We start from the raw sequence: 25161 nt of genomic DNA, 5'->3' as shown, positions 1-25161 counted from the left end.
TGTTGCTACCTTTTCTTTCCTTCTTTACTCAACAGATGTAAGTTCCTTTTTCTCCTTTATATCACTCTGGAACAGTTCTCCAGGAAAGGCATTAGATAGTAGGGGTTCAGGACAGAACTCATGCTAAAGCCATGAGTTCTAATTCTGGCTCTGCCAGCTTCTGGGGGAATTTCCTTCGGCAAGTTACCTAACCTTACTCTTCTAACCTGTACAATGTAGATGATAATTGCACAGACTTGTGAGAATGACTGTGTCACAATCTCTGGAAAATGCCTCCCATATTTATTACAAGTGCCCAATGATTGTGTCAGGATACTTAAATGCCTTGTGATTCATTACACACAACAGAATGCAGACCTTACATGCATATTTTTTTCTGTCTGTTACTGTAAAACAAAAACTTTGTTCCATGGGTGATCCCAGCTGTGTGCCCAAAGTGAGTTGAGAAATCAGAATAGACTCAGACCCACTCTTTTATCTTCTCCTGAAGTTTGGAAGAAGAGCTCCTAATCCTGTCACTAGACTCTTCCTTCATCTAATGAAATGGAGAGAGAGCAAGAGACTGGAGAAGATACAAAGCAGACTTTTATGTTCCAAATTAAGTTGGTGTGGGTTTTTGCTTCTCAAGGGACAGTTAGAGGATTGAACTATGCATTGGAGATCAGCATTTCTTCATTTAGCACTTACTGAGAGTTTGTTATGCAAAAATAAGTCCAGAACATGGACCCATCCTAAAAGAGACTACAGTTCAATCTTGATGAGATAGCTGGCATCTAAGCTGGACAGACCAAGTGCTATAGGAGTTTGGAGAGAAAGGGGGTCATATCCAGTGTTTAAGAGGGAAAATAACAAAGATGAAGTAACATTTGAGCTGGACCTAGGATTTAGTGGGTGACTCTCTTGCGGGGTGATGGGGAGCAAGTAGTGGCAGTGAGCATTATGGCCAAAATGGTGTCCTAGGTGAAGCCACAGTGCCAGGAAGTGATGGGGCCTATCGAGAAATAATAAGCCCTGGAGGAATAATTTAAGCCTTTAAGATCAGCATTCATGTTTCAGTACAGGCTGGAAGTGTTTATTTGGGGTAGGTTTTAAAGGGCCTCAGAGGCTATACCATAGCAGTGATTGAATACTATGGTTTAAAAGCAGAAACATTTTTACAAATGAAGCATGTCATCAATTGTCAATATTTAAACATGTAAAAGTAGATCTACTTGGGATGAAAGTGACGCTAGTCATATGGAGCTCTGCTTACTCAGCCTTACTTTTTTTCAGCCTTTTAATCTCAGTATTTAGTTAGTTAATTAGTTAGTTAGTTCGTTAGTTAATCCTTTCTGAGGATATTTTCTCCATTGATTTTTATTTTTTTTAGAGAGTGAAAAAGAGGGCAGTTGGGGGTGAGGAGAGAGACATCAGTGTGAGAGAGACACATTGTTTACCTTCTGCACACACCCTCAGGGCCAGGATCAACCTGCAACCCAGGTACATGCCCTTGCTCAGGAATCAAACCCGCAACCCTTTGGGCTGGGGCTGATCTTTATAGTCTTTAACCCTGGTGTTCACAGAGCCATTGGAATTGAGGAAAGAACTGGGCTTGTTAGCAAGAAGTTACGAGTTTCAATCCTTGCTGCTAACTTATTAGCTGTGTGACCTTGGGCAAGCCACTTAACATTTATGAAACTATTTTTGCATCTGTAATGAAGGCTCCCATCTTGATAATGCATATATAGTAATACTTTATATATGCAATATCTATTTACATATAGACTATAGATTAGACAAAGATTAGATATAGATTAGATATAGATATATAGATACATAGCTTAGTGTGATCCCTGATCTATATTAGGTGGTACTCACTAAATTACAGCTCTCATCCTATCATCCTTGTCATGATTTTCTCCCAACCCTCAGTGGCTCCTCATAAGCTCCTCAATAGTGTTCATTGTTTCTGGAATAATCATCTAGGAACAGTGTGCTAACTACAACCTCCTGAAGGTTTTTGGCAGGATCTGGGCATCATATAGGTAAGATCTGATCTGGGCAAGTAGTAGGGTGAATTTACAAAAAAGGTTAAGCATATTTCTTTTTTTTTTAATTTTTTTAAATATATTTTATTGATTTGTTACAGAGAGGAAGGGAGAGGGATAGAGAGTTAGAAACATCAATGAGAGAGAAACATCAATCAGCTGCCTCCTGCACACCCCCTACTGGGGATGTGCCCACAACCAAGGTACATGCCCTTGACCAGAACCGAACCGGGGACCCTTTAGTCCGCAGGCCAATGCTCTATCCACTGAGCCAAACCGGTTAAGGCAAGGTTAAGCATATTTCCAGCAAGGACCAGTTTTACTTGGCTGTATAGACTTAGGACACTGGAGACAAAACCTAGACTATACCCAGAGTGGACAGTCTAATAAGAGACACCCGCTTCCCCACATTGAGCTGGGCCCCAAAGGTTATAGCTTCCAATGTAAGGTTGAACAGGAAATAAACCCACCACAGAGAATAATATAGCAAAAACTTGCCCGTCTCAATTTATCAGCAGATAAAAGGGAAACAGTTCTCCCGGGTATTTGTAACCACAAGGAATCCCTCATATCTTCCAGTTTGAAGTCTAAATGTATCTTTGTAATCTTAAAACCCCCAAACCCTCAAGGCAAGCATTTTTTTTTCAGATAATCTTGGGTTTATACTACTTCTAGGCAACCGGCAAAAGCAATCATAAATTTCTCTTTGGAGTATGGCAATGTTAATCCAGGCCTGGAAGTATTCCCAAAGATTAATTTCTAAGGAATATGAGCTCACAATCAATAATCTCAAACCAGAGAAAGTGTAAGTTGGTGCAATCACTTTGAAAAAAAAAATGTTGTCATTAACTAATACGGTTGAATGAGCACATACCCAATGACCCAGAACTTAAGATCCTATTTTTAAAAAGTGTTGTCTGTGCGCCAGGACTAGTGTCCAGAATGTTGATGGCAGCATGGTTGATAGCAGATCCAAACTGGAAACAGCACAAACATCCTTCCACTCTACAGAGATAAATAGATTGCGTTATTCACATGATGGAATCTTCTGCAAACAGCAATGATAAATTGACTACCATTACATATGTCATCATGGATGACACTCAGAAACACAGCATTAGACAAAACAAGCATGTCACAGAACAATCCATAATGTATGTTTCTACTTATATAGAGTGCTAAGACCATCAACTATGTAATATTTAGCTTAGGGCTGTAATACACAGATGTTAAAACTATAAAGGCCTGACTGATTAACTAGAACAGAGGATGTCTTTGGAGAGACAGTCAAAGAAAGGCTCATTGGGTGTCTACAAAGTTACTTGTAACTTTCATTCTTGAGCTGACCGATGGGTATGTGGGTGTTCCTCTTATGATTCTTCCTTAAACTGTTCATATATGTTTTATGTACTCTTTTGTATGTATGACAAATGCTTCTTAAAAGGAGAATGGAAACTGTAAATGCTTTAGAGACAGAATATTTTATAGGATGCTTACATGTAACTTCTGGAAGAGAATTTGAGGAGGGAAAAATGAAGGAAAATAATAATCAAAGATTCACACCAAAGTTGTATTCCTGAGTATCTAAAAAATAATCTTGGGACCTTTAAATCAAAATAAGGAAATCAAGAGAATACATTATTCACATCTCTATTGTTAATACCTAGTTTCAGTGCCAGATACTTCATATGTTCTCCTTAAACATTTGTTTTTGCTGTTGCAGTGGGTGAATTGTGGAACATGGAAGTGGAAATGTTTTGGGATACAAATGGGCACAACTTAGATACAGAGTGGTTGGGTTTAGCATGGTAGAAGTCATGGTAGTGATGAAGTCATTTGGGAATGAGCACAAAAAGAAAAGAAATGTGAGTTCTGAAAACTGGAAAAGGCCCATTTTCCAGTGATGGGCTGAGACAGTAAGGGAAACAAAAAGGAGTGAAAAGGAGATGAGAAGAGCTAAAGGGAAGATTTTTAAGAATGAGAAGGTGATTGGTGCTGTAAAATTGTTAACATTAGAAGAGGACAGAATTAAAATTAAAGAACACAGTGTAGTGATTGGCATCAAATGGTCACTGGTGATTTTGTAAGGAGAGACTTCATTGACCAGCAAGAGAAGCCATTTGGCTAGAGACTCAAGTATGAAGTACTATTAAGGGTATAGAAGCACTGAGCCTAAACCAGTTCTTCAAACTGTTTGATATTTACAAATAATTTAAAAATAAAATAATAATTTATTGCACTTACAAGGGGTGCTAGGTAGAAAGGTGAAATGAATTTTTTTTTAAAGAAACACCTGAGTATGTTGGTAGGCACAGTATAGGACACCAGTAGAGAAAAGGAACCTGAGGCTTATAATAAGGATTATTTCACCTTCACATGGTCCCCAGGTAGTTGGGAAGGTGAGATAAAGGAGAAAGATTAGAGGATTGGTAGATCATATATCATTGGGCGGTTGAGATTGCCCTGAGGTTTAGAAGCAATGGAACAGAGTTCTGTTATCGGATTCTTTAATCTGCATTTCTTCTGGAAATTCTCTGTTAGCCTAGTTTTGAAGCCTTGAAATGAATTCAGTTAAGGAATTGCGGTCTACAGAGAACACACCTAAAAGTACCTACATGTTTAATTCAGTGGTTGGTTGAATGGATGGGTGGATGAGCTGATCAATGAAAAATGAATGAATGAATGAACCAAGAATTATTGAGCATAAATTGTAAATCAATATTTGTTAATCCCTTTCTTAGAGCAGTGGTTAACAGCCTGAACTCTGGACCATCTGATTAATGTTCCAGGGAAAGTCATTCATCCTTGCTAAAGCTCAAGTCTCCTCATCTGTAAAACAGAGCTAGTAATAGTACCTACTTGTACTAGTTTCTTTGGGCTGCCATGACAAATGGCCACAAACTAGGTGGCTTAAAATGGAAATAATTCTTCTGCAGTTCTGGAGGCCAGAGTTCAAACTCAAGGTGTCAGCATGCCACACTCCCTCCAGGGGCTCTAGGGAGAATTCTCCATTGCTTCTTCCAGTTTCTGGTGCCTCCGTGTCTTGTGGCAACATAACTCTAATCTCTGCCTCCATCTTTACATGGTCTCTCTATGTGTCTGTGTGCCGTCTCATCTTCTTTAACTGAGATATAATTGACATATAACATTATGTCAGTTTCAGATGTACAACCTAATTATCCAGCATTTGTATATCTTATCCTCTTTTATAAGGACATCTATCATTGGTTTTAGGGCCCGTTCTAATCCAGTATAACCTCATCTTAACTAATTATTTCTGAAAAGATCCTATTTCCAAATAAGGTCACATTCTGAGGTTCCAAATGGACATGAATTTGGGGGGACACTACTCAATCTACTATACTACTTCATAGAAATATTATAAGAACTAAGTTAACATAAGGATATATAAGGATATTACTATTTACTTAATATACATTAAGTTATAAGTATTTGTAATAGTATATAGCATATATTCAGAGGTTTGGGATATTAGTTCTTACTAAGGTTGACACTGAAGAAATGCTTATTCTTTCCTATCACTATTTTCTGTGCATAATATCAATATTCTAGTACAGGTAGAAATGCTGAGTCATATATTAATTCATAATAATGATTAACTCTCTCCTTGAGACTATTTCCTTGAAAAGCATACATGGCTCATATTTCTTTCCTGTCTAGTAAAATAGCTAAGATATTAAATAATGACAAAGGACACTTTAATTTTCCAAATTCTTACTTCAGATTTTGATCATTCAGGGGAAAAAAATGCTGACTAGCCTGCTTGTATTCATTTTCTGCCAACTGTCCTTAGGCAGTGACCTCTGTATGACTTTCCACATTGCAGAGCTCAACCTCTCATGGGACCTAATTTCCTTCCATAATAATTTGTCTACAACTGGCTTTAAAAAGGCATTGTTTTGATAGAAGGCTCCAGATTAAAAACAGACTGTAACTTTAGGAGAGTAGCCCCAGTTATTTGATGAAAGGACAGCTTGAAGATGCAGCACATTGATGTTGAGCCTAATACAAATTTTTTTTAACACTAAGGAAATAAAAATATATAGATATTACAAGCAGAATTTGGGGAAAAAAATGTTTACTCTGCCATTTAAGCAACACAATTTGGAAAAGTGTAAAACAGTGAGATGAAGGCTAGTGAGTCTTTATTTGTACCACATCTGTTTTGTTCACAGCCACACAGTCAGATGTTGGCCCAACTAGCACATCATTAATACTCAAATATTTGTGGAAGGACCATGTGACTGCATTGCTTGCAGGTGGTTGGGAGAAATGGAGAAACTTCTGGTTATTTTTCTGTGGCATTATTAACTTCATTTTCCAAATGGTCCATTTTCTCCAAATCAGATTTTATTACCTTCCTCTTCCTTTATCTTCTCCACCTTCTTTCTCCCCCAATACTTTGAAGTATAAAGTGCCCAATTGTTATGTGTTGGTGTGGTAAGCATGACTGTATGTAACAGAGGTTTGAGAAAAGTGAAAGTGAAGAAAATAAAATTTTTTCTTTTTCTTCCTTCTAATATTCTCAGGTGAAAAGTTAGCTACTTCTGAGAATTATTTGATTCCAGGGTTGTAGGATGAAATAGATATAGTGAAGGTATCGACCAAAGAATTTTTTAAATACATTTTTTATTGATTTCAAAGAGGAAGGGAAAAGGAGAGATAGATAGAAACATCAATGATAAGAGAGAACCATTGATTGGCTGCCTCCTGCACATGTCCCACTGGGGATTGAGCCTGCAACCCAGGCATGTGCCCTGACTGGGAATCGAACTGTGATCTCCTGGTTCATAGATTGATGCTCAATCACTGAGCACACCAGCCGGGTTCGCCCAGAGAATTCTTTATCCTTAGAGCAGGTGTTCTTACACATGATTCCATGAACAGCCTTAAGGTAGCCATCCTGAGCCTCATGAAATAGTGTGCACGTTGTGTGTACATATGCACGCTTGCTGTGTCTATGCAGATTTATTGTGTGTACATGCATATGTGTGCCATTGTTGAAGGAAGGGGCTTTGTTGATACCTTTTGTAATTCTCAAAAGAAATTAACTCCAAATAGGTAGAGAACCACTGAATTAGAAAGGTTGGTTTATATTGTTTGTCTTTTGTTCTGCTTTAGAGTTTCAGGTGGGACAATTCTGAGAATATTTGAAAGGAAAATGGACAGTATATGAAATTGCCAAACCATTTCAGATTTTGGGTCAATAAGAGGTTTTCCTTGAATTACCAACCTCTTTTTGAATTTGTTTAGCTGCTGTTTTCATGTCCTCAAAAGTCGGACTTTAGGATGCTTAACTCACAGTCGTTATCTCTGGCAGGTGAAGTATCCAGGCAGACTGATGTCATTTGTTTCCAGAACAGCATCAGAGCCCTTCAGGGCAAATTCTCTTACTAAGTCCTTGAGCAGGCACAAAGAAGATGATCTTTTGTGGTACAATGAGCCATCCTTGCATAACTAACGTATTTCTAACTGAACCTACAAACCAAACAAAACTAATCTTCTCAAAGAGCAAACCTCTTTAAAGGTTTTTCTTTAAGTTTCTGGAAGCTTTGGTTTGTCCTTTGTCTGGTATGAGCCTCTTGTTTGGTTTGAATCTCTTTCTTAACCTTCTGCGCTGAGTACATGATGTGCATACTTGATTCAAATCCTAGTTTTATTTTATCAGTACTTATATGTGTTTCCCAACTCTGTGTCTTAGTTTACAGCCTCTGGTATTCAGCTTTGTATCATAACAGATTCTCAATTTAAATAGCTGTGGCTGTTGTTAATAAAGCTTCCTCTATTGTTCCAGGCAATATCTTATCTAATAAAATTGTTTCCACACAATTTACTTATTGATTAATTCATTCACACACAAAAAAAAAAATGTTTGGGCACCTGCTATATGCTATGGATGCTTCTAGTTGCAGGGGAACAGAAAGATGAATATTATCCATGAAATCACTGCTTTGTGCTTGGTCAAAGCATGTGGCAATCAAGGTTGTCCAGAGATTTAAGCCTATTGAAGCCTCCAATCTTTAAATAAATTGGTTGACTATTTATCTAGAGTAGTGGTTCCCAACTGAGGATGTTTTACGCCCTACCTACCTCCCAGGGAAAGTTGGCAATTCCAGAGACATGTTAATTGTAACAAATAGAGGGTACTATTGGTACCTGGTTGGTAGAGGCCAGGGATGCTGGTAAACATTGACACAAACAGGATTGTCCCTCTCAGCAAAGAATTATCCGCAACAAAATGCCAATAATGCAATTATCCTAGGAAGGGTGATGACACTAGAGGCAGTGCCCTCTCCTTTGAGGTCCTGAGCAAGTCAGTTCTTACTAAACTGACCCACACAAGCATTAAAGACCCTTCTGAAGGATGGAATTTCCTACATCACAACTACACTCCCAGGGATGAATTGGCATTCCTCAAAGTTCAGCTTTCCAGTTGCCTATCCCTTAATCTGCCTCTGCTGTTCTTAAGGGGCTTTACAATTTAGGGAGGTATACCAAAAATGTACAACTCTGAACTGCTACTAAACTCTGTGCTGTACCAAAATGATGATGCTCTGTGATAAATACCAAGAGAGCTCAAAGAGATCAGTGCTTTGGGAGCACTGAGCAATGAAACTATCTGGCAGGTCTGGGAAGGCTTTGTAGAGCAGAAATTTTGAAGGAGGTGCTTGCCACATAGCTGATAAAAGACACTTTCCTCTTTGAAGCCATACCCTGCATCATTGCATTTATAACCAGTGATGAGACCTAGCCAGTTTGGCTCAGTGGATAGAGCGTCAGCCTGTGGACTGAAGGGTCCCAGGTTCAATTCTGGTCAAGGGCACATACCTGGGTTGCAGGCTTCTCTCCAGCCAAGGCTCTGGTCAGGGCATGTGCAGGAGGCAACCAATCAATGTGTTTCTCTTACATCAATATTGCTCTCTGTCTTTCCCTCCCTTCCACTCTCTCTAAAAATCAATGAAAAAAATATCCTTGGGTGAGGATTTTAAAAAATATATATATATATATATCTCCAGTGACTAGATATTCTAGGCTGCCCGTTCAGGAAAACCTGCTTCCATATTGTTCTACATCAAGCAAGACTCCTTTAGAAATCATGCAAGCCCAACTTCATAGGCTTTACTTTCACTGGCTTCTTTCTATTAAAGGTTTCAATAGTAGGTAGTTTCAACTGCGCAATTGTAGGTATTAGAGTTTAGTAGCAGTTCAGAGTTATACATTTTCAGCAAATGAATTATAAGTTTGGTTTTTGTTTTTTAAATTTATATGTACTGCCCTGCCAGTGTGGCTCAGTAGTTGAGCGTCAACTGATGAACCAGGAGGTCACAATTCGATTCCCAATCAGGACACATTCCAGGTGCTGGCTCAATCCCCAGTAGGGGGCATGCAGGAGGCAGCTGATCAATGATTCTCTCTCATTATTGATGTTTCTAACTCTCTCTCCCTCTCCTTTCCTCTCTGAAATCAATAAATATATTTATTTTAAAAGAAGTGCAGGTCACAATTTGTGTAGATGTTTATAAATGCTTTTCAAATACAATCTGTAGGAAAATCCAAGAGAACATCATTACTCCCTGTTAAATTAGTGTAATGGCATTAAATGTATTTGTGAAGCTATTAATTGTAAAATTGGTCATGATGGTTAAAAAGAATGGAATAGATGTTAAATGTCTGATATAATAATGAGGTTTTCATAATGTAGCCACCAGGAAGTTACAGGATTTCTCTTTACCCTCTGGAAATTGCAGGTTGATTGGAGGTACCTACACATTATGGAAATTTTCTCTTTCAGTTCATAATCAGTTATGACATTTCAAAAGGGGGTAACTTTGTATAATTGAAACTAACTTTTAAAGACGTTATCTTTTTTTCTGATAACTTTACAAAGACCTTTCATTAGTATTTTCATGTTATAAATACAATACAGGCACATCTCCAAAATACCATGGGTTCAATTCCAGATCACTGCAGTAAAGCCAGTCATAATTTTGCTGGTGGAGGGTCTTGCCTTTAATATGTAAAAAATAAAACTGTGAAATCCAATAAAACGAAGTATGCCTGTAATTCAATTTAAAAATCTTATTCCTTTTAGTTTTCACTATAAACTGAGTAGATACAAACATGCATGTCAGTTTCATTTTTTCATTACAACGTTTTTCTCTTTTATTTTAGTCTGATGCCAATGCAAGTTACTTAAGAGCGGCTCGAGCTGGACACTTGGAAAAGGCCCTTGACTACATAAAAAACGGAGTTGACATCAACATTTGCAATCAGGTGAGTTGTGGCTATTGTTGTTGTTGTTTTAATTCCTTAAATCTTTCATTAGATATTACCAAGACTTTCTCTTTTTTGCCAGTTTTTCTGTTAAATTTCACCAGCTTTAATTATCAAATTATTCTCTGCTTTGTTAGAGGAGTGCTCAGAAATGTAGGTATGCATCCTTTAACAATTCCTAAAATTTAGTAAGTAGTGATATTAGAACAGCGCAACTAATTTTCACGTACTTTTATTCCCAGTTCAGGCTTCTACACTGTCCACACACAAGTGGTTGTTGGTGGGATGTTTTCCCAGAGTTCCTGGTAGACTGTTTACTCCCCTATTTTCCATCTGCTGAGTAAAGCTTTCCCTTCCCTTTTAATCAGAATGGGTTGAATGCGCTCCATCTTGCCTCCAAAGAAGGCCACGTAGAAGTTGTTTCTGAACTGCTAAAGAGAGAAGCCAATGTGGATGCAGCTACAAAGGTTAGTATCACACATTTAATGCTTTTTATGTCACTTGCCAAACTCAATGAGGAGTTAGCTCTCCATAAAAATCAGAGCACGTTTCTCATGAAATACTTGTCAACTCTGTTCTCTTTGAAGAACTTAAAACAGGGGGATTTGATATTTTGTGAACTGTCAGAACAGAGAAAGATGGGAGTGTTGATGTATCTTGCTTTCATCTTACAGAAAGGAAACACAGCATTGCACATAGCATCTTTGGCTGGGCAAGCAGAGGTGGTAAAGGTCTTGGTTACAAATGGAGCCAATGTCAATGCACAATCTCAGGTAAACCGGCAACTCTATTGCAAAGTGATTTTGTTATAATTGACAAATAATGTTCGTTGGGTCAGGTGCTTAATTGGTTCATATATCCTCTAAGAATACAATACTGAAGAGCTACATTCAATGATTAGTTACATATTGTAGATTTTGAAATTCATACATTTTCTTATTTGCAATACGTGTGTGAGAGGTAGAGATTTTTTAAAGTCATCCATCTACATATGACTAGTAGTTATAGACACTAATGTTTAAGGGATATCTGTAATGCACAGTCTTATACTATTTCATGATGCTAGCTCAGGTCCTGTCTCAGTATTTATTAATCACAAAGGAAATGGTGATGCCTATAAATGAAAACATGCTCTTAGAAGTTCAGAATAATACATCAGTGCTTTATTGCATTAAAAAAGGGAAGACACTACTTAATTTCTGTCTCCTAACTAAGGTATCATTGTTAGTCCCTAAAACAGATTATAAACAAGAAAAAAACAAGCAGAATAAACTTTAAAAGCCCCAAACTTTAAAATTTCCAGATTCTATGTAATGGTTAGACACTGATCATTCATTGAATAGGTCCTCCTATAAGTTCTCAGAATCTTGTATGAAATTCTAAGAACACCAGTAGATGATCACTTGATAGACTTTGAGCCTAAAAGAATTAACTTCATTTTATTGGTTAAAAATATAGGTCCTCGTTTTCCAAATTGTTCACTATTTGAGTCTCCAGGGGCATGAGGTTGTGTAGGAAAGCAATCATCGTAGCACACAAATATTCACTAAGGACCTGACCATTTTTGAAGCTGTTCCCTACTCAGACATTCCTTCTGCTTGGATGCTGACACCTATCTTGGTTTGTCAGTCTACCCAGGGTGTTTGATATTGAACAGATTGGTTATAGAACAAGACTGCAAGCTTTGAAAAAGGTGAGACAGGAGTTTATGAGGCCAGGGAGAGAGATGTCGGAGAACTGCTGGGTGTACAGCTAAGCTGTGAGTATGTGGCTTCCTGGCGCTATTAGACCAGGCAGTGTGTGAAGTATTAGGCTGATTTTCTGATAGGTGTTTCAAATGAGAATTATTTTTAAATCAAATGATTAAATGACACAAAGTAATTAGGTGAGGCCTTTGGTTCTCAAATACTTTTTGCAAACAGACTGACTGTCTTCTTGCTTATGCTGTGGGGGGGAAAAGTGAAGTGAAAGATGTCAATCCATCAGATAATTTTGTTAGAAATATCACACTTTTTCTCTACAAAAATAGTATTTGGTTTAGTCTTTGTTCATTCTGCAATCTCATACACAAATGCAGTTATCACCTACGTTTTGTTAAATCATACAAACTTGCTTTTACAATTTCTAGTTTTATCTTTTAAGATAAAGTCTCAAACTTTTTCATTTCCTTTTGATCTCCATTCTGAGTGCACCTGATTTCTCCCCCATTTTCAGTACTGAGTATCTTTGGATATCAGGAGCCTCCTCCTGTAGTTCATGGGTCCAGAGAATGGCAGTGGCTTCCCCCCTTGTTACTATGGCCATAGAGGTGATCGCTCTGATGCCATTAAATATCAGTGTCGTGGAAAAGAAACTTCACGGTGCTTTCAACCACATGATTTCTTGTATATGTGGCCTAACTTCATTCTGGTTCCTTCTGGTCAGACTTGTCTCACCTGGTCCATACCACTTACTCTGATTCCCTAGGAGAGTTCACTTGGAGTGATAACACTTTTCCAGAAAGGAACGTTATAATGGTTGAATATTGATAAGTATTGTCATTTGAGAGAGACACAGACCGGCTGACTACAAGAGAAGCACCACGCGTTGAAACTTTTTTTAAATGCCCTTATAACTTTTTACTGGGAAGTAACTGGTGGGAAGCTCTGAGATAGTGGAAAAACTCTAATCCATTTCATTTCCTCCCCCCCCCCACCCCCGCCCCAAGGGAAGAAAAGTAAGCCTCCTTCTTTTAAACATTGCACACATTCTTGACATTCTAGAGCAGCCATAGTTTTAAACCTTCCTCTGCAACGTCTGGGAGAAGCTGCAGGCGAAGGGAAGCCCTAACCAGATTTTATTTCAATTTGTACACATTCTCTGGTGATGATGAAGCGAAGGAGAAGAACACAGGCTGCGAAATTCCTCTTTCCTTGCAGCTGTGCTTGGCCTACAGACCCTGCTCCACAATTCACAGTAGAGCATGTCTCCCTTCATCTGGACACCTGTCCCCATATGCCTTCTGAAATGCACTGTTCCGTGGACAGAATAAGTAATGAGATGACCATGCAGCGGAATGGAGTTTCCATGTTAATTCCTGGTAGCAACTTTTCAATAGGAACTCTTCTAATGAGCAAGCAGTAATGCCAGGAAATTCCACGTATGTGGCAACACATTAAAACATCACAGGAATACTAATATTCAAGAAAGATGGTATTTCTGTCTAAGTGAAATTTTACCCTCTGGGCAGTATTTAATAGCCAGTCAGAAATAGTGCAAGGAGAGTCCCTGGCCTTCCTGAAAAATAAGAATTTGTCTTACCTTGAAAATAAAAACATTGGACAACATCAAGTTCTGATCTTATAAACTGAGGCTCTGTGGAATAAGAATTTGTAGATATTATTTTGCTCTAATTCTTGTCTTCGCCTTGACCTTAGGTCTTAAGTTAGTTAACTCTTTCTTATATTACCTAACATCCCAAGAATCATTTAGGCCTACCCTGAGAAAACAATCAGGCTGAATTGTGATTGTTAAGAACTCTCTATGATTAAGTCCTTAATACAAAATTCTGCAATCATGTGAAACTGCCGTGTCAAATGGTATCCCTCACGCTTTTCTCCTTCTCTGTCTTTATTTTATACTATAAGGCACCCAAAGAAGCAAAAAGTCTTATAAAGAAGCAAATAATATATTTTATTGATTTGTTACAGAGAGGAAGGGAGAGGGATAGAGAGTTAGAAACATCAATGAGAGAGAAACATCGATCAGCTGCCTCCTGCACACCCCGCACTGGGGATGTGCCCGCAACCAAGGTACATGCCCTTGACCGGAATCGAACCTGGGTCCTTTCAGTCCGCAGGCCGACGCTCTATCCACTGAGCCAAACCGGTTAGGGCAAACGCAAATAATATTTTATTTTAGCTATCAAAGTATTCTAAATGGACAGGTTTTCATAATGGTGCCAACAACAACAACAAAAAAGGCTCTTTCAGTGAGCCAATGCCTCCTTAATCTTTATGTATTTTTTAATATTTCCTATGATGGGGAGATCAGGTCCTGATGAAGTGAAACAATGGGTGTGGTCCAGATAAGCCTCTGACCTTTGATCTGATAGCTCACCTCTATATGTGCATATTGATCACCATGCCCTTCACACTGTAATTAAGAACAGCATTTAATGATGTATAAGCCTGACCCTAGGAAACTAGGATGGATAAGAGAATCTCATGGATGAAGTTTCAGCCCTTACTTAAATGACAGGAGGACTTTATTTTATTTTAGTGGGTACTAGGCAGCAAGCCTCAGGACTACCCATAAAATTGTAGGTCTTCAGATTTCCATGCTTATAATAATATCAGAATAAACGTTCAGAGCAGAAGGTATTGAAGATTTTGGATAAAATCAGACATTAAAGGACATACTTGTTCAGTATTGAGCTGCTCTGCCTTTTGAGAATGGCCTCGATTATGGCTACAGAAGAGAAAAATGTAAAATTGGGCACCCATATGTTCCTTTTGGGCCAACTCTTTCTTTGGGAAATTTCCTAAGTTAGGAAATTAATATAAAAACAGTGCTGTACTTTTTTCTTAAGAGAAAATGGCATTTTTTTTGAAATCTGACCATTCTCCCAACCTAGGTACCGTTTCACAGAAAATCATTTCATCTGTAGGTTGTTCAATGGCAACGCATTGAAAGCCTTGTCTTACACCTCTTTGTGCTAGAGGGAAATGGTGGTGTTTATTCATGGCTCCATTTTGCTCTGACTCTTGTCTACATCTTATTTCTGAGGAATTCCAGCTCTACACATTGCACTCTTCCACATTATAAAAGGGGCTGTGGAATGATTTAAAAGTTGTGCCTCTTAAGAATCACTCCTTGAGCTCCAGGTCTGTAAGAATAACATTCCCTAAATCTCAGTGCCTGATTTTAGATTTTCTTCATGGGTCATAAAATGTTTAATTCTGGAAGCTAACCTCAGAACAGTGGACGTACATTGGCCTAGAAGCCAGATCAGTGTTTCTTATGTAATCTTGAACTACAGCACACCTCTCCCTGACATTGAAAATCCATGGACATAGAATATCTAGTTGATATTTATGTCTGAGAGAATAACATCTATTTTGGACTTTTTTTTCTTAACTACTTTACTCCTAGCCCTGGCCAGTGTGGCTCAGTTGGTTGGGTGTCATCCCATTCACCAAAAGGTTGCCAGGTCAATTTCCAGTGAGGGCATGTGCCTGGGTTGAGGGCTTGATTCCTGATAGGGGGCTTGTAGGAGGCAGCCGATTCATGTTCACTCTCACATCCATGTTCCTCTCTTAGGCTTTTCTTCTCCCTTCCCCTCTCTCTGAAAATCAATAAAAAACCTTTTTAAAATAACAACAAAAAAAAACAAAAATTCCTAAATACCTTCCATCTGGAAATTTCAGTTGATGAGGAAAGATAGATATGCAGTAGTTCACTGAGCTATAAGAAAAATCCACACGGTTTTCAGCTGGTGTTTTTATTTTTTCCCCTTAATATTATATTGTTAGTTTTTTCTTCTTCCTTGTGCTTTTGATTTTTAAGGAATATTTAAATCAACCATTAATTAAATGATCTTTTATTTCGATCACGTAAGAAAATAAGAAAATAGACGACAATGTGATAATGGTAATCTTAATTACATTTCAGTTTTCCTAAACAGTTCTGGGAAGTGTGACAAAGATGCAGCACATAGGCACACGCACATACATACACATGCAGACATGCACACAGACTGTGTAACAATTACTCCATGTTTCATGCTTAATGCTAATAAAACCTTTCATGACAAAACAGAGTAACATGAATCTTCAGTGGTGTTAATAGGTAGATAATTTAAAGGGAAGAAGCTTGAATGCTCTGTCATATTCTACTGCCTCTAATTTTATGTCTCTAATCTTGACCTTGGCAACCAAATAACCCAGGTTGTTACAATTATGTGTAACAACTTTTTAACTTCCTAATTCTCAGCTTTAAGCCAAAAAAAAAAAAAGGCCACCAGAGGTTGAATTATTGATAATGAAGGTAATTATATAGCAATTGATATTTATGATGAGCCTAACCTTTCGAATCACAAAAATTTGAGTAATATCCGATAACATTTTACTTAGAATTTATTTTTATTCTTTGAAAGTGCATAATGTATAAAATAAAATTTCCAGAGCATTCAGTTAAATAGAATTGCATTATGAAAAATCAATCAAAGAGAATTTATTATAGTTTGGAAAATATTTTGATATGTATATCTTGCAATAAGATTTTTAAATATTTCAGTATTTCATAGATGTGAAATACATTGGAACAAACACAAATGTTTTTAATAAGAAGCTTTATATATGTGTGGTACACATTTATTTGCTTGAATCTAAGTTTTTTGGCAGTTGGGCACATTTCAGACAAACCTACACACACATATATATAGAGAGAGAGAGTGTGTGTGTGTATGCATGTATATGTATAAATATATATGTATATGTGTATATATATTCTGAACATTAAAATAGTGTCTTTGCAAAAAATGAAAGGAAGTAAACTTGCAAAAATAGACTGCTTATCAAATTCCACTTTAAAATCAAAGTTTACCCTTTTGCAAATTAGTGTTCTTTCCTTTGCTCTGAGATTCCCCATCCATGGTAAGTGTGAAGCCATTTGAAATTAATATAAATTCTTTTCAAGGTAGAAACTATTTCAGATGCTTATTTTTATGTAAAAGTATTACATATTTTATTTAAAATAGATAATGCTCAGGAGGTACAATGATCAAATGTATTTTTCTTCATATCCTTTTGATATCTAGTACGATTCTTTATTTGTGGTAGGCACTCAAGTGGTTAAATGAATGTACTTTCTTATCTAAAGTGGATATATTAATATTAATTAAACTGTTACCTACAAACTACTTTCAAACTGAATTATGAAGTATAATTGTGAATTATATTTATATTATAAATTCATTTACATTATTGTGCTTAGGTGTTTTTAGTATATGTGAATGTCTCCATTAAAGTGTTATTAAATTATGTGTGAGTATTTCCTGAAACCTATAATATTATCAGTACAGTAGAAAAATAGATTGGCTCTAGAAAGCTGCAAACATTTTACTTTTTATTTTGCAGAATGGTTTCACCCCATTGTACATGGCAGCCCAGGAAAACCACCTGGAAGTTGTCAAGTTTCTTCTTGACAATGGTGCCAGCCAGAGCCTAGCCACAGAGGTAAGACACGTGGGTTCTTTCTGTGGGGAAGTTTGCATGTTTATAGGGCATTTTGTAACCCTGGAGTTGTAACATTTAACATTTATCTCACTGGTATTTTAATTGCAATTGTATATTAGTGTGTGGGTTCATACATTGTTATGAAATACATTAGAAAGTCTTTTTTTAATTTTTAAGAATTTTCCATTGCATAGATACACTTTCTGCTCTTAAATGCCTACCCCTACCCTATAATTGAGTTATTGCTTTAATATTTACCTATTGCTTGTGAACACTTTTCTGTTTTTTATCATTTTGCTTTGAAGACAACCACTGATTTGAAATATTTTTGTGGTAGAACATAAGTTCTGAATCAGTTTTCTTTCCAAGTTTAATTTAGCATAATAATATTTGAGTGTATAGATTTCTAAAGTCACCTAATTGGATTAAATTCATACATTCAAACAACACTATTACACATTTATAAGTAATAAATAAAATTGTTTTTCTAATCTTTGCAGCCCTGAATAGAAGAGTAATTTTCAAATAAAAAGTTATTTAAGTTATTGGTTCTATCTTGGATAATACATTTCATTTTTAAACTAATTTGGATGGAAGATGGCAAAGCCTTATGAAGTGTGTCACACAAATCTCTTGCAAATAATGAAGGAACCACATTTGGGTTTTCCGTATTTTTAACAAAATAATTAATTAGGACAGATGATGCAAGCTTATCTTTGTCGTAATACCACTGCCCTTATTTGCATTCAGATGTGCTTCCTGAATGGCACAGGAAAGTTAGGAATGAAGGACTCACATATAACCCCACCCCGCTTTTGCGATCATGCCTTCTGGAGAATGCACTAAATAAATGAAGAGGCAGTTCACACAAAAAGAAATACAAATGGCCACAACTGTATGAAAATATCTTACCCTCACTCATCGTCAAAGAAATATGAATTTATTCATCAGATTAAAAAAAATGAGGTCTATTCTTATACCCATGAGTTGAGGGGAAAACGTGAGGTTGAAGAAACTGAAACTTTCCTACAGTCTTGGCAAAGATGATAGTTTGCTGCACCACTTTTGCAGAACATTTAGCAGTAACTATTAAAAATGAATATTTCACACATTTTAATTCAGCAATTCCACTTCTAAGAATTCATATTACAGGTATGTTAGGGGATAAACACGAAATACGAAGTTCAAAATAATTAACACTTTTTTAAAAACTGGAGAGAACTTAAATATGCACCAATTAGGAAACTTGTTTAACATGACTGTAATTACACAAGAAAATACTATTCAGCATTATTAAAAATGAGACAAGACCATATATATATATCCTTAGTGTAACATGACTAGTGGTTGATTCTGAGAATTAGGAGGGTGCCTTACTTTTCATTTTACAGCCTTCAGTACAATTGAGGATTTTTATCATGAGAATGGGTTTTTTAATAATATTATTCTTAACTCTAGTTAAGAAATAACTGCTGAGTTGGTAACAAAGAACAAACATTTGATAGATGTAGGGCAGTGCCTGTCTTCACACCTCCGTAGGTAGCCTGGTTGCGACTCCTCCGGGCCACAGGCGGGCTCTGCCAGGTTGTGCAGGGAGAATGGGACGGGAGCAGACACTGTTGGATAAGAGAAGATCTGTTCCCACTTTTGGATGGAAACTCTAAATAATATAAGTACCCCAATGAAAATGATTCCACGGTACTTCCTTGTCTGTGAAGGACGGGTAGTATTATTTTCTGACTGCGAAGTACAGATCAGTAGTATCGCTCTTAGAAGCAAGCGTAAGTCCAACTTCCTGCGAGTAGATCTGAATTACCTTGTTAAGGAATCCTCAATAGCTCACTTAATTCTCTGGCATTTTTTTAAGCTTTCAAGATCCAACTGTAACTAACTTAAAGAAAAATAGTACCTGAGATTCTCAAACCACTAATTCCGTCTTTTGGCAAAGGATATATTTTAAAGCATTTTTACTTCTATATATTAACTTAATTTCATGTTAGCTTTTTCAGTGGCTCTAAAAAATGCAATAAATAAATGTTCTAAAAACAAATCACATTTATGTCTTCCTGGGGGTTGCTGGTGCCTCTCTACATAAACAGCAGCTGTCTGATTATCTAGCGATGTTTGAACCTTTGAACTTTCTGTCTTCTTTTGGATTATTGGTATTAGAGTTAAAAAGAACAGCAAGAAATAAGGCACTTTATTCACAAAATGTTTTAAGTACAATATTTCTTTCTTATTAACAATAATATTGGTGTCATTTTACAGAAGTCTGTATTTACAGAACAAACAGTAGGGGACAATTAAAGCATTGTTTAGGTAGCAAAGTTTTAATAGAATTAATTCATTAAATGATATGATATTCTCGTTTCTTCAATATATATTTTTTTCACATGCACCTTGCATTTTTGAATCGGGTCTTTGGCATGGCTGCGATTTTCAAACCATTTCTATGTTATTGGGTATTACATATCATATCTGTCCCATATATATCTTCCTTCTTTTTTTAATTTTTTATTATTACTTTTTTGTTAATCCTCACCCAAATATATTTTTCCATTTATTTTTAGAAAGAGTGGAAGGAAAGGAGAGAGAGAAACATTGATTGGTTGCCTCCCATATTTGCCCTGACCTAGGGCTGGGAATTGAGCCTACAAGGAGGTACGTGCCCTTGACCAGAATTGAACCTGGCAGCCTTCAGTCCACAAACTGACGCTCCATCTACTAAGATGCTCTACCACCTCAATTGCAGTTTATTTTTTTGTGCAAAGTAGTTTTCTTTATGCCTGGGTCCTATGGATTTAAAAATTTATGTCAGTGGAAATGTAGCCATTTCATTTTTATTTGGAACAGAAGTGGGTTTGGCTCAGTGGATAGAGCATCAGCCCTTGGACTGAAGGTCCCGGGCATGTACTTCATATCTCGGTTGCAGTCTTATTTGGGAGGCAACCAATGTGTGTGTCTCACATCCATGCTTCTCTCTGTCTGTCTTTCCCCCTCCCTTCCACTTTCTCTAAAAATCAATGGGAAAATATCCTCAGGTGAGGATTAACAAAATAAAAATTTAAAAGTGTATTTTCTTTTTATTGCAGAAATAATATAATACATAAATGAGAAAGTACAATGAAAAGCAGAAAGAAGAAAAGGCCACTGCCGATTTTCCCTAGAGATAACATTTTGTTTATTCTTCCAGATTTTTTTATACATGTACACAATACACACAGAGTTACTTTATGAAAATGAGATCCTATATTTACATATAGATGACTTTTCCCATAACATTAAATTACATTCTGAACTTTCTGTTCTTACATGTAAACCAGTGATCCTGTTTTGGTGACATCTTGGTTGCAGCCTTTCTCTTTTATCTTACTTACGGCTGCCTGGAACATTATCCTGGTTACATTAATGCTCGTCCCTTTCCTCTTTCGGGTCCACTTGGAAAAGTTGAAAGGAGCAGGTGCGATCTCAGCTAGGTCTTGAAGCATTGAGAGTAGACATAATTCTTATATGCAGAATGAGGAGGAGGACATTTCAGGGGAGCGAGAGGGGAAATTAGCATGAGTTTGGATGCCAGGGTAGGAATGGTCTGTACATCCACAGTCAGCAAGGAGACCGGACCAAAGGATTTAGATGAGTCTGGGCAATGTTGTCCCTTCAGTGTTTTAGGGCCAATATTTTCCGCATCCTTGAATATAAACGTGCTGATTTGTATTCAGTCAAATAAATGGTAGGAGGCCTTATCCGTTTTCCAGAAAGGAAAAGAATGAGGAAAAGGATCTTTTAGAAAGGCCAACAAGACACTAGTATGCAAGTGACTAGGTTTTCTCTTTCTCCCTTACAAATGCTTTTCTATTACAGTGACCCTTAATTTGTGCCACAAGGACTACAGAATAAAACATCATGACCCAATTAAAGTAATAAGTCATTTAATTGCCAATTCTCTAGTAAAAACAATTTTTAAATATTCTCTTGAGTTGTGTGGTAATGAAAGCATTTCAAAAGTAAAATTTGTGAGCCAGTCTCAGAATTTTCCTCTGTGCTATTTATTCTACAGTCAACAACACCAGATCATCCACAAATAAATTAACCACAGAGAAATCTGTAGCTGTCTCCTGTTTGTCAATTCCTAGGGCAATACAAAATGTACAAATATTTGTGTGGGAATTTATTCTAGGCATATTTTGCGTGGTCCCTGTGTCTTCTCTTTTTATTCAGAGAAGCCAAGAGTCTTTTATGTAGACCTTTCTTACAACAGCAATGATTACAATTCATTAATTTATATGGTCTGATTGAAAACCAGGTGTATGATAGGCAACAAGGGACAGTGATGAACCGGACAAGCATATTCCCCAATTTTAAAATATCAGTGGAATCCAGGATTCCAATTATGGGAATATATTGTAAGAATCCCGAAATACCAATTTGAAAGAATGCATGCGCCCTAGCTCGTTTGGCTCAGTGGATAGAGCGTCCACCCAGACTGAAGGGTCCCGGGTTCAATTCTGGTCAAGGGCACATGCCTGAGTTGTGGGCTCAATCCCCAGTAGGGGGCTTGCAAGAGATAGCCAATCAATGATTCTCCCTCATCATTGATTTTTCTATCTCTCCTCTCTGAAATCAATAAAACTATATATAAAAAAAGAATAGATGCACCCCTATGTTCATAGAAGCTTTATTTACAATAACCAAGATCTGGAAACAGCCCAAATGCCTATCGGTAGATGAATGGGTAAAATATCTGTGGAACATTTACACAATGGAATACTACTCAGCCATAAAAATAAGGAAATGTTACCATTTCAACAGCATGGATGGACCTGTAGAGTATTATACTAAGTGAAATAAGCCACTCAGAGAAAGACAACTATCATATGATCTCACTTATATGTAGAATCTACTGAACCAAATAAACTGATGAACAAAATAGAAACAGAGGCATAGATACCAGTACATGGAGCAGACTGACAGCTGTCAGAGGGGAGGGAAGGCGGGGGATTGGATTAAAGAAGGTGAAGGGATTAGTCAAAGAACATATATGCATAACCCATGGACACAGACAACAGTGTGGTGATGACCAGAGGGAAGAGAGGGTAGCAGCGACTGGGTGTGGAGGTGGGCAAAGAGGGGGGAAATGGGAACATCAGTAATAGTATAATCAATAAAAATAAAGGGGGGGAAATCAGTGGAGATTTTTATAGCTTACTTAAATTAGTTCCTTTGAAAAATGTGACTGGATTTAACCTGAAATGTTATTGTTTTCACTAAGATTATATTACGGGTTAATTAAATTTATGGCTTTTTAAGATTCTTTTTAAATTTTCAAAATTTACTCAATTAATGCACATCACTTTTTAACAGAAAGAAAACCCCATAAAGTTATTGAAATTTTCTTATTTTCCGCTTTGATATATGTATATTTGAAAATGTCTTTTCACATATCCAGGGGTGAGCAAACGTAGGTTTATAGTTATAATACAAACAAATAATAATTTATAAATAACAATACAAGAAAAAAACTCTGTGTTTCACGTATTCACGGCTATAAACCTACTTTTACCAACCCCTATATGTTTCCTTGCATGTGTTAGCTTTCGTTACCCTAAACAAAAATCGACCCTTGGTCACTTGATCGCCTTCTTATTTGTTAATTGAAAAGAAAATATGCATTGGGACCAACCTTGACCCGTCCATTTATCTACAGGATGGCTTCACGCCGTTGGCAGTGGCTTTGCAACAAGGTCATGATCAAGTGGTGTCCCTCCTGCTAGAAAATGACACGAAAGGCAAAGTGCGGCTTCCGGCTCTTCACATCGCCGCCCGAAAGGATGACACGAAAGCTGCCGCCCTGCTGCTGCAGAATGACCACAACGCAGACGTGGAGTCCAAGGTGAGGCGCCGGGGAAGCTCCTCTCCTGCAGCCATCCTGCGTAGGCACCCCAACTTTCAGATGCTTGGCCTCCCTTTTGGCAAGCTGCTGCCAAACTTGCAACTCCACTGGCAGGGAGAAAAGCACGTGTCCCAGTCAGCCAGTGGAAGCACCTTCCCCTCACCCCTTAAAGCTAGGAAGTCACCCTGGATGCTGCCCTATGCATGCTAACAGGGAGGCCCCCTCAAAATCGATGCATATGAACCTGATCGCTTCCTCCCTCGTAATAGATCTGTAATGTCTTTAACTCTTCAGCGCAAACATCAGAGTGAAAAGTTACAAAATGCTAACAGCAGGGTGTGCAGATCATCCTTTGGATGCTAGCTAAGATGGCAGGAGACACGCTGCGTGTGGGCCACCTGCGGAGAGCGTGCCGGCAGCCAGAGTCCTGGCCAGAAATTCCCATTGTCCTGACATGTGTTCCTGGAGAGTCTTGGAAGGAACGAGGCATTTGGAGTAGGCCACCGTGTAGCCTTCCTTCAGTCTAGCTTTCTTTCTGTGCCTTTTGTGCTTCCATCAGAGCTTTCATCCTCATTCCTTAGCTGCCGTGAGCTTTCTGCAGTCCATGTCACCGACAGCGAACTAACCGTTCATTTTTTCCTCCTCTTTGCTTCCCAATGTGTTACCCTAGATGGTGGTGAATAGAACAACAGAGGTACATATCTATCTACATGTACATAGAATCTGTATCTGCATCATCGTGTCCCCATCCCTCAGTGCTGCGGCCTCATTTCCTTCCCTTCTTCTTTGCATTGCCTTCTGTAGGCTAGATACCTGCTTTCTACCCCCGCCCCCCAAGGAGCATGTGCTAGAGAAGACAGTAGTTTGGTTACCAGGGCTTTCTGCAGCTGAACCCGGTGTTTGAAAGGAAGAATGAGGAATCCTTGAATCTTAAGGGGATTGCCATAGAGGTGTGTGTGAGATGAAGCATTTCCAACACTTGAGATGCTTACCAGCTCTACCCAAAGCTGCAGACAACCCTGCCATTCTCTCCTCTAGGACTGATTCTGTAGAGTTCTGCATGACACTTACCCTCAATGGTGTCAGCAAAATGAAAGTGACCTCAGAATGGTACCACCATGACCCACCCGTCCACAGGAGTCAGTGAGCTAGCTAGCATGGCTGCGAAGCTTGCTAACAATTTAGAAATGCATCTAGTTCCTATAAGGTTTCAATCTTTGGGGACTAAGTGAATCGCTGCATGTTTTAGCATTTTTTTTAAGGAAGTAAAATGACCTTGGTAGGAATAATCCAGAAAAATGTGTTCTCGAATAGGCATTTGCTAATAAAGAGACCAACTGGTGGATTCTTTCTAGAATGCAATCACCCACTATACAAGACCAATTACAATGCACCTCTTCCCCCAAATTGCTTTTATCTTTATAATTTGATCTTACATTGAATACATAAAACAAATCAAATTTTGGCAAAGAGTATCAATGGACAATTCTGCCATCAATAGTAAAACAGTTGGTACTAATTGAACTTTCTATGAGCTATAAGGATTTTTCTTGTCATCCCGATTTTAACTTTTGAAACGTTGGCTTCTCTATGTACTGCTACCAGATTCCTAAAACTGCTCAATCTCCGCCCTTGGATCCTTCCTGGCTCTTCCTCTGCCTACGAGTCTGGCGTTTATTTGAAGCCCTGTGAGCAATTGGCACTAACCGAAAGAAACCTAGTACAGAATGGA

General features: G+C 37.8%; 1 protein-coding gene across 10 annotated transcripts in view; it reads left to right on the top strand.

Moving 5' to 3' along the window:
- The window catches only part of ANK3 (ankyrin 3, node of Ranvier (ankyrin G)), a 465310-nt gene that overhangs the window by 253109 nt on the left and 187040 nt on the right, over positions 1-25161 (top strand). For 6 of the 10 annotated variants that reach the window (XM_014538719.1, XM_014538723.1, XM_014538717.1 and 3 more), the window contains exons 2-7: positions 10221-10322; positions 10691-10789; positions 10997-11095; positions 17441-17539; positions 23244-23429; positions 24100-24123. In XM_014538719.1, the coding sequence (XP_014394205.1) occupies positions 10221-10322; positions 10691-10789; positions 10997-11095; positions 17441-17539; positions 23244-23429; positions 24100-24123 (609 nt within the window). The remainder of the gene's footprint in view (positions 1-10220; positions 10323-10690; positions 10790-10996; positions 11096-17440; positions 17540-23243; positions 23430-24099; positions 24124-25161) is intronic. The other 4 variants (XM_014538720.1, XM_014538725.1, XM_014538718.1 and 1 more) reach the window with 1 other exon arrangement.

The sequence above is a fragment of the Myotis brandtii genome, unplaced genomic scaffold (genome assembly GCF_000412655.1).
Source record: "Myotis brandtii unplaced genomic scaffold, ASM41265v1 scaffold196, whole genome shotgun sequence".
NCBI lineage: Eukaryota > Metazoa > Chordata > Mammalia > Chiroptera > Vespertilionidae > Myotis > Myotis brandtii.
Note: the sequence above shows the minus strand (reverse complement) of the source record. Positions and strands in the feature narration are given on the sequence as shown.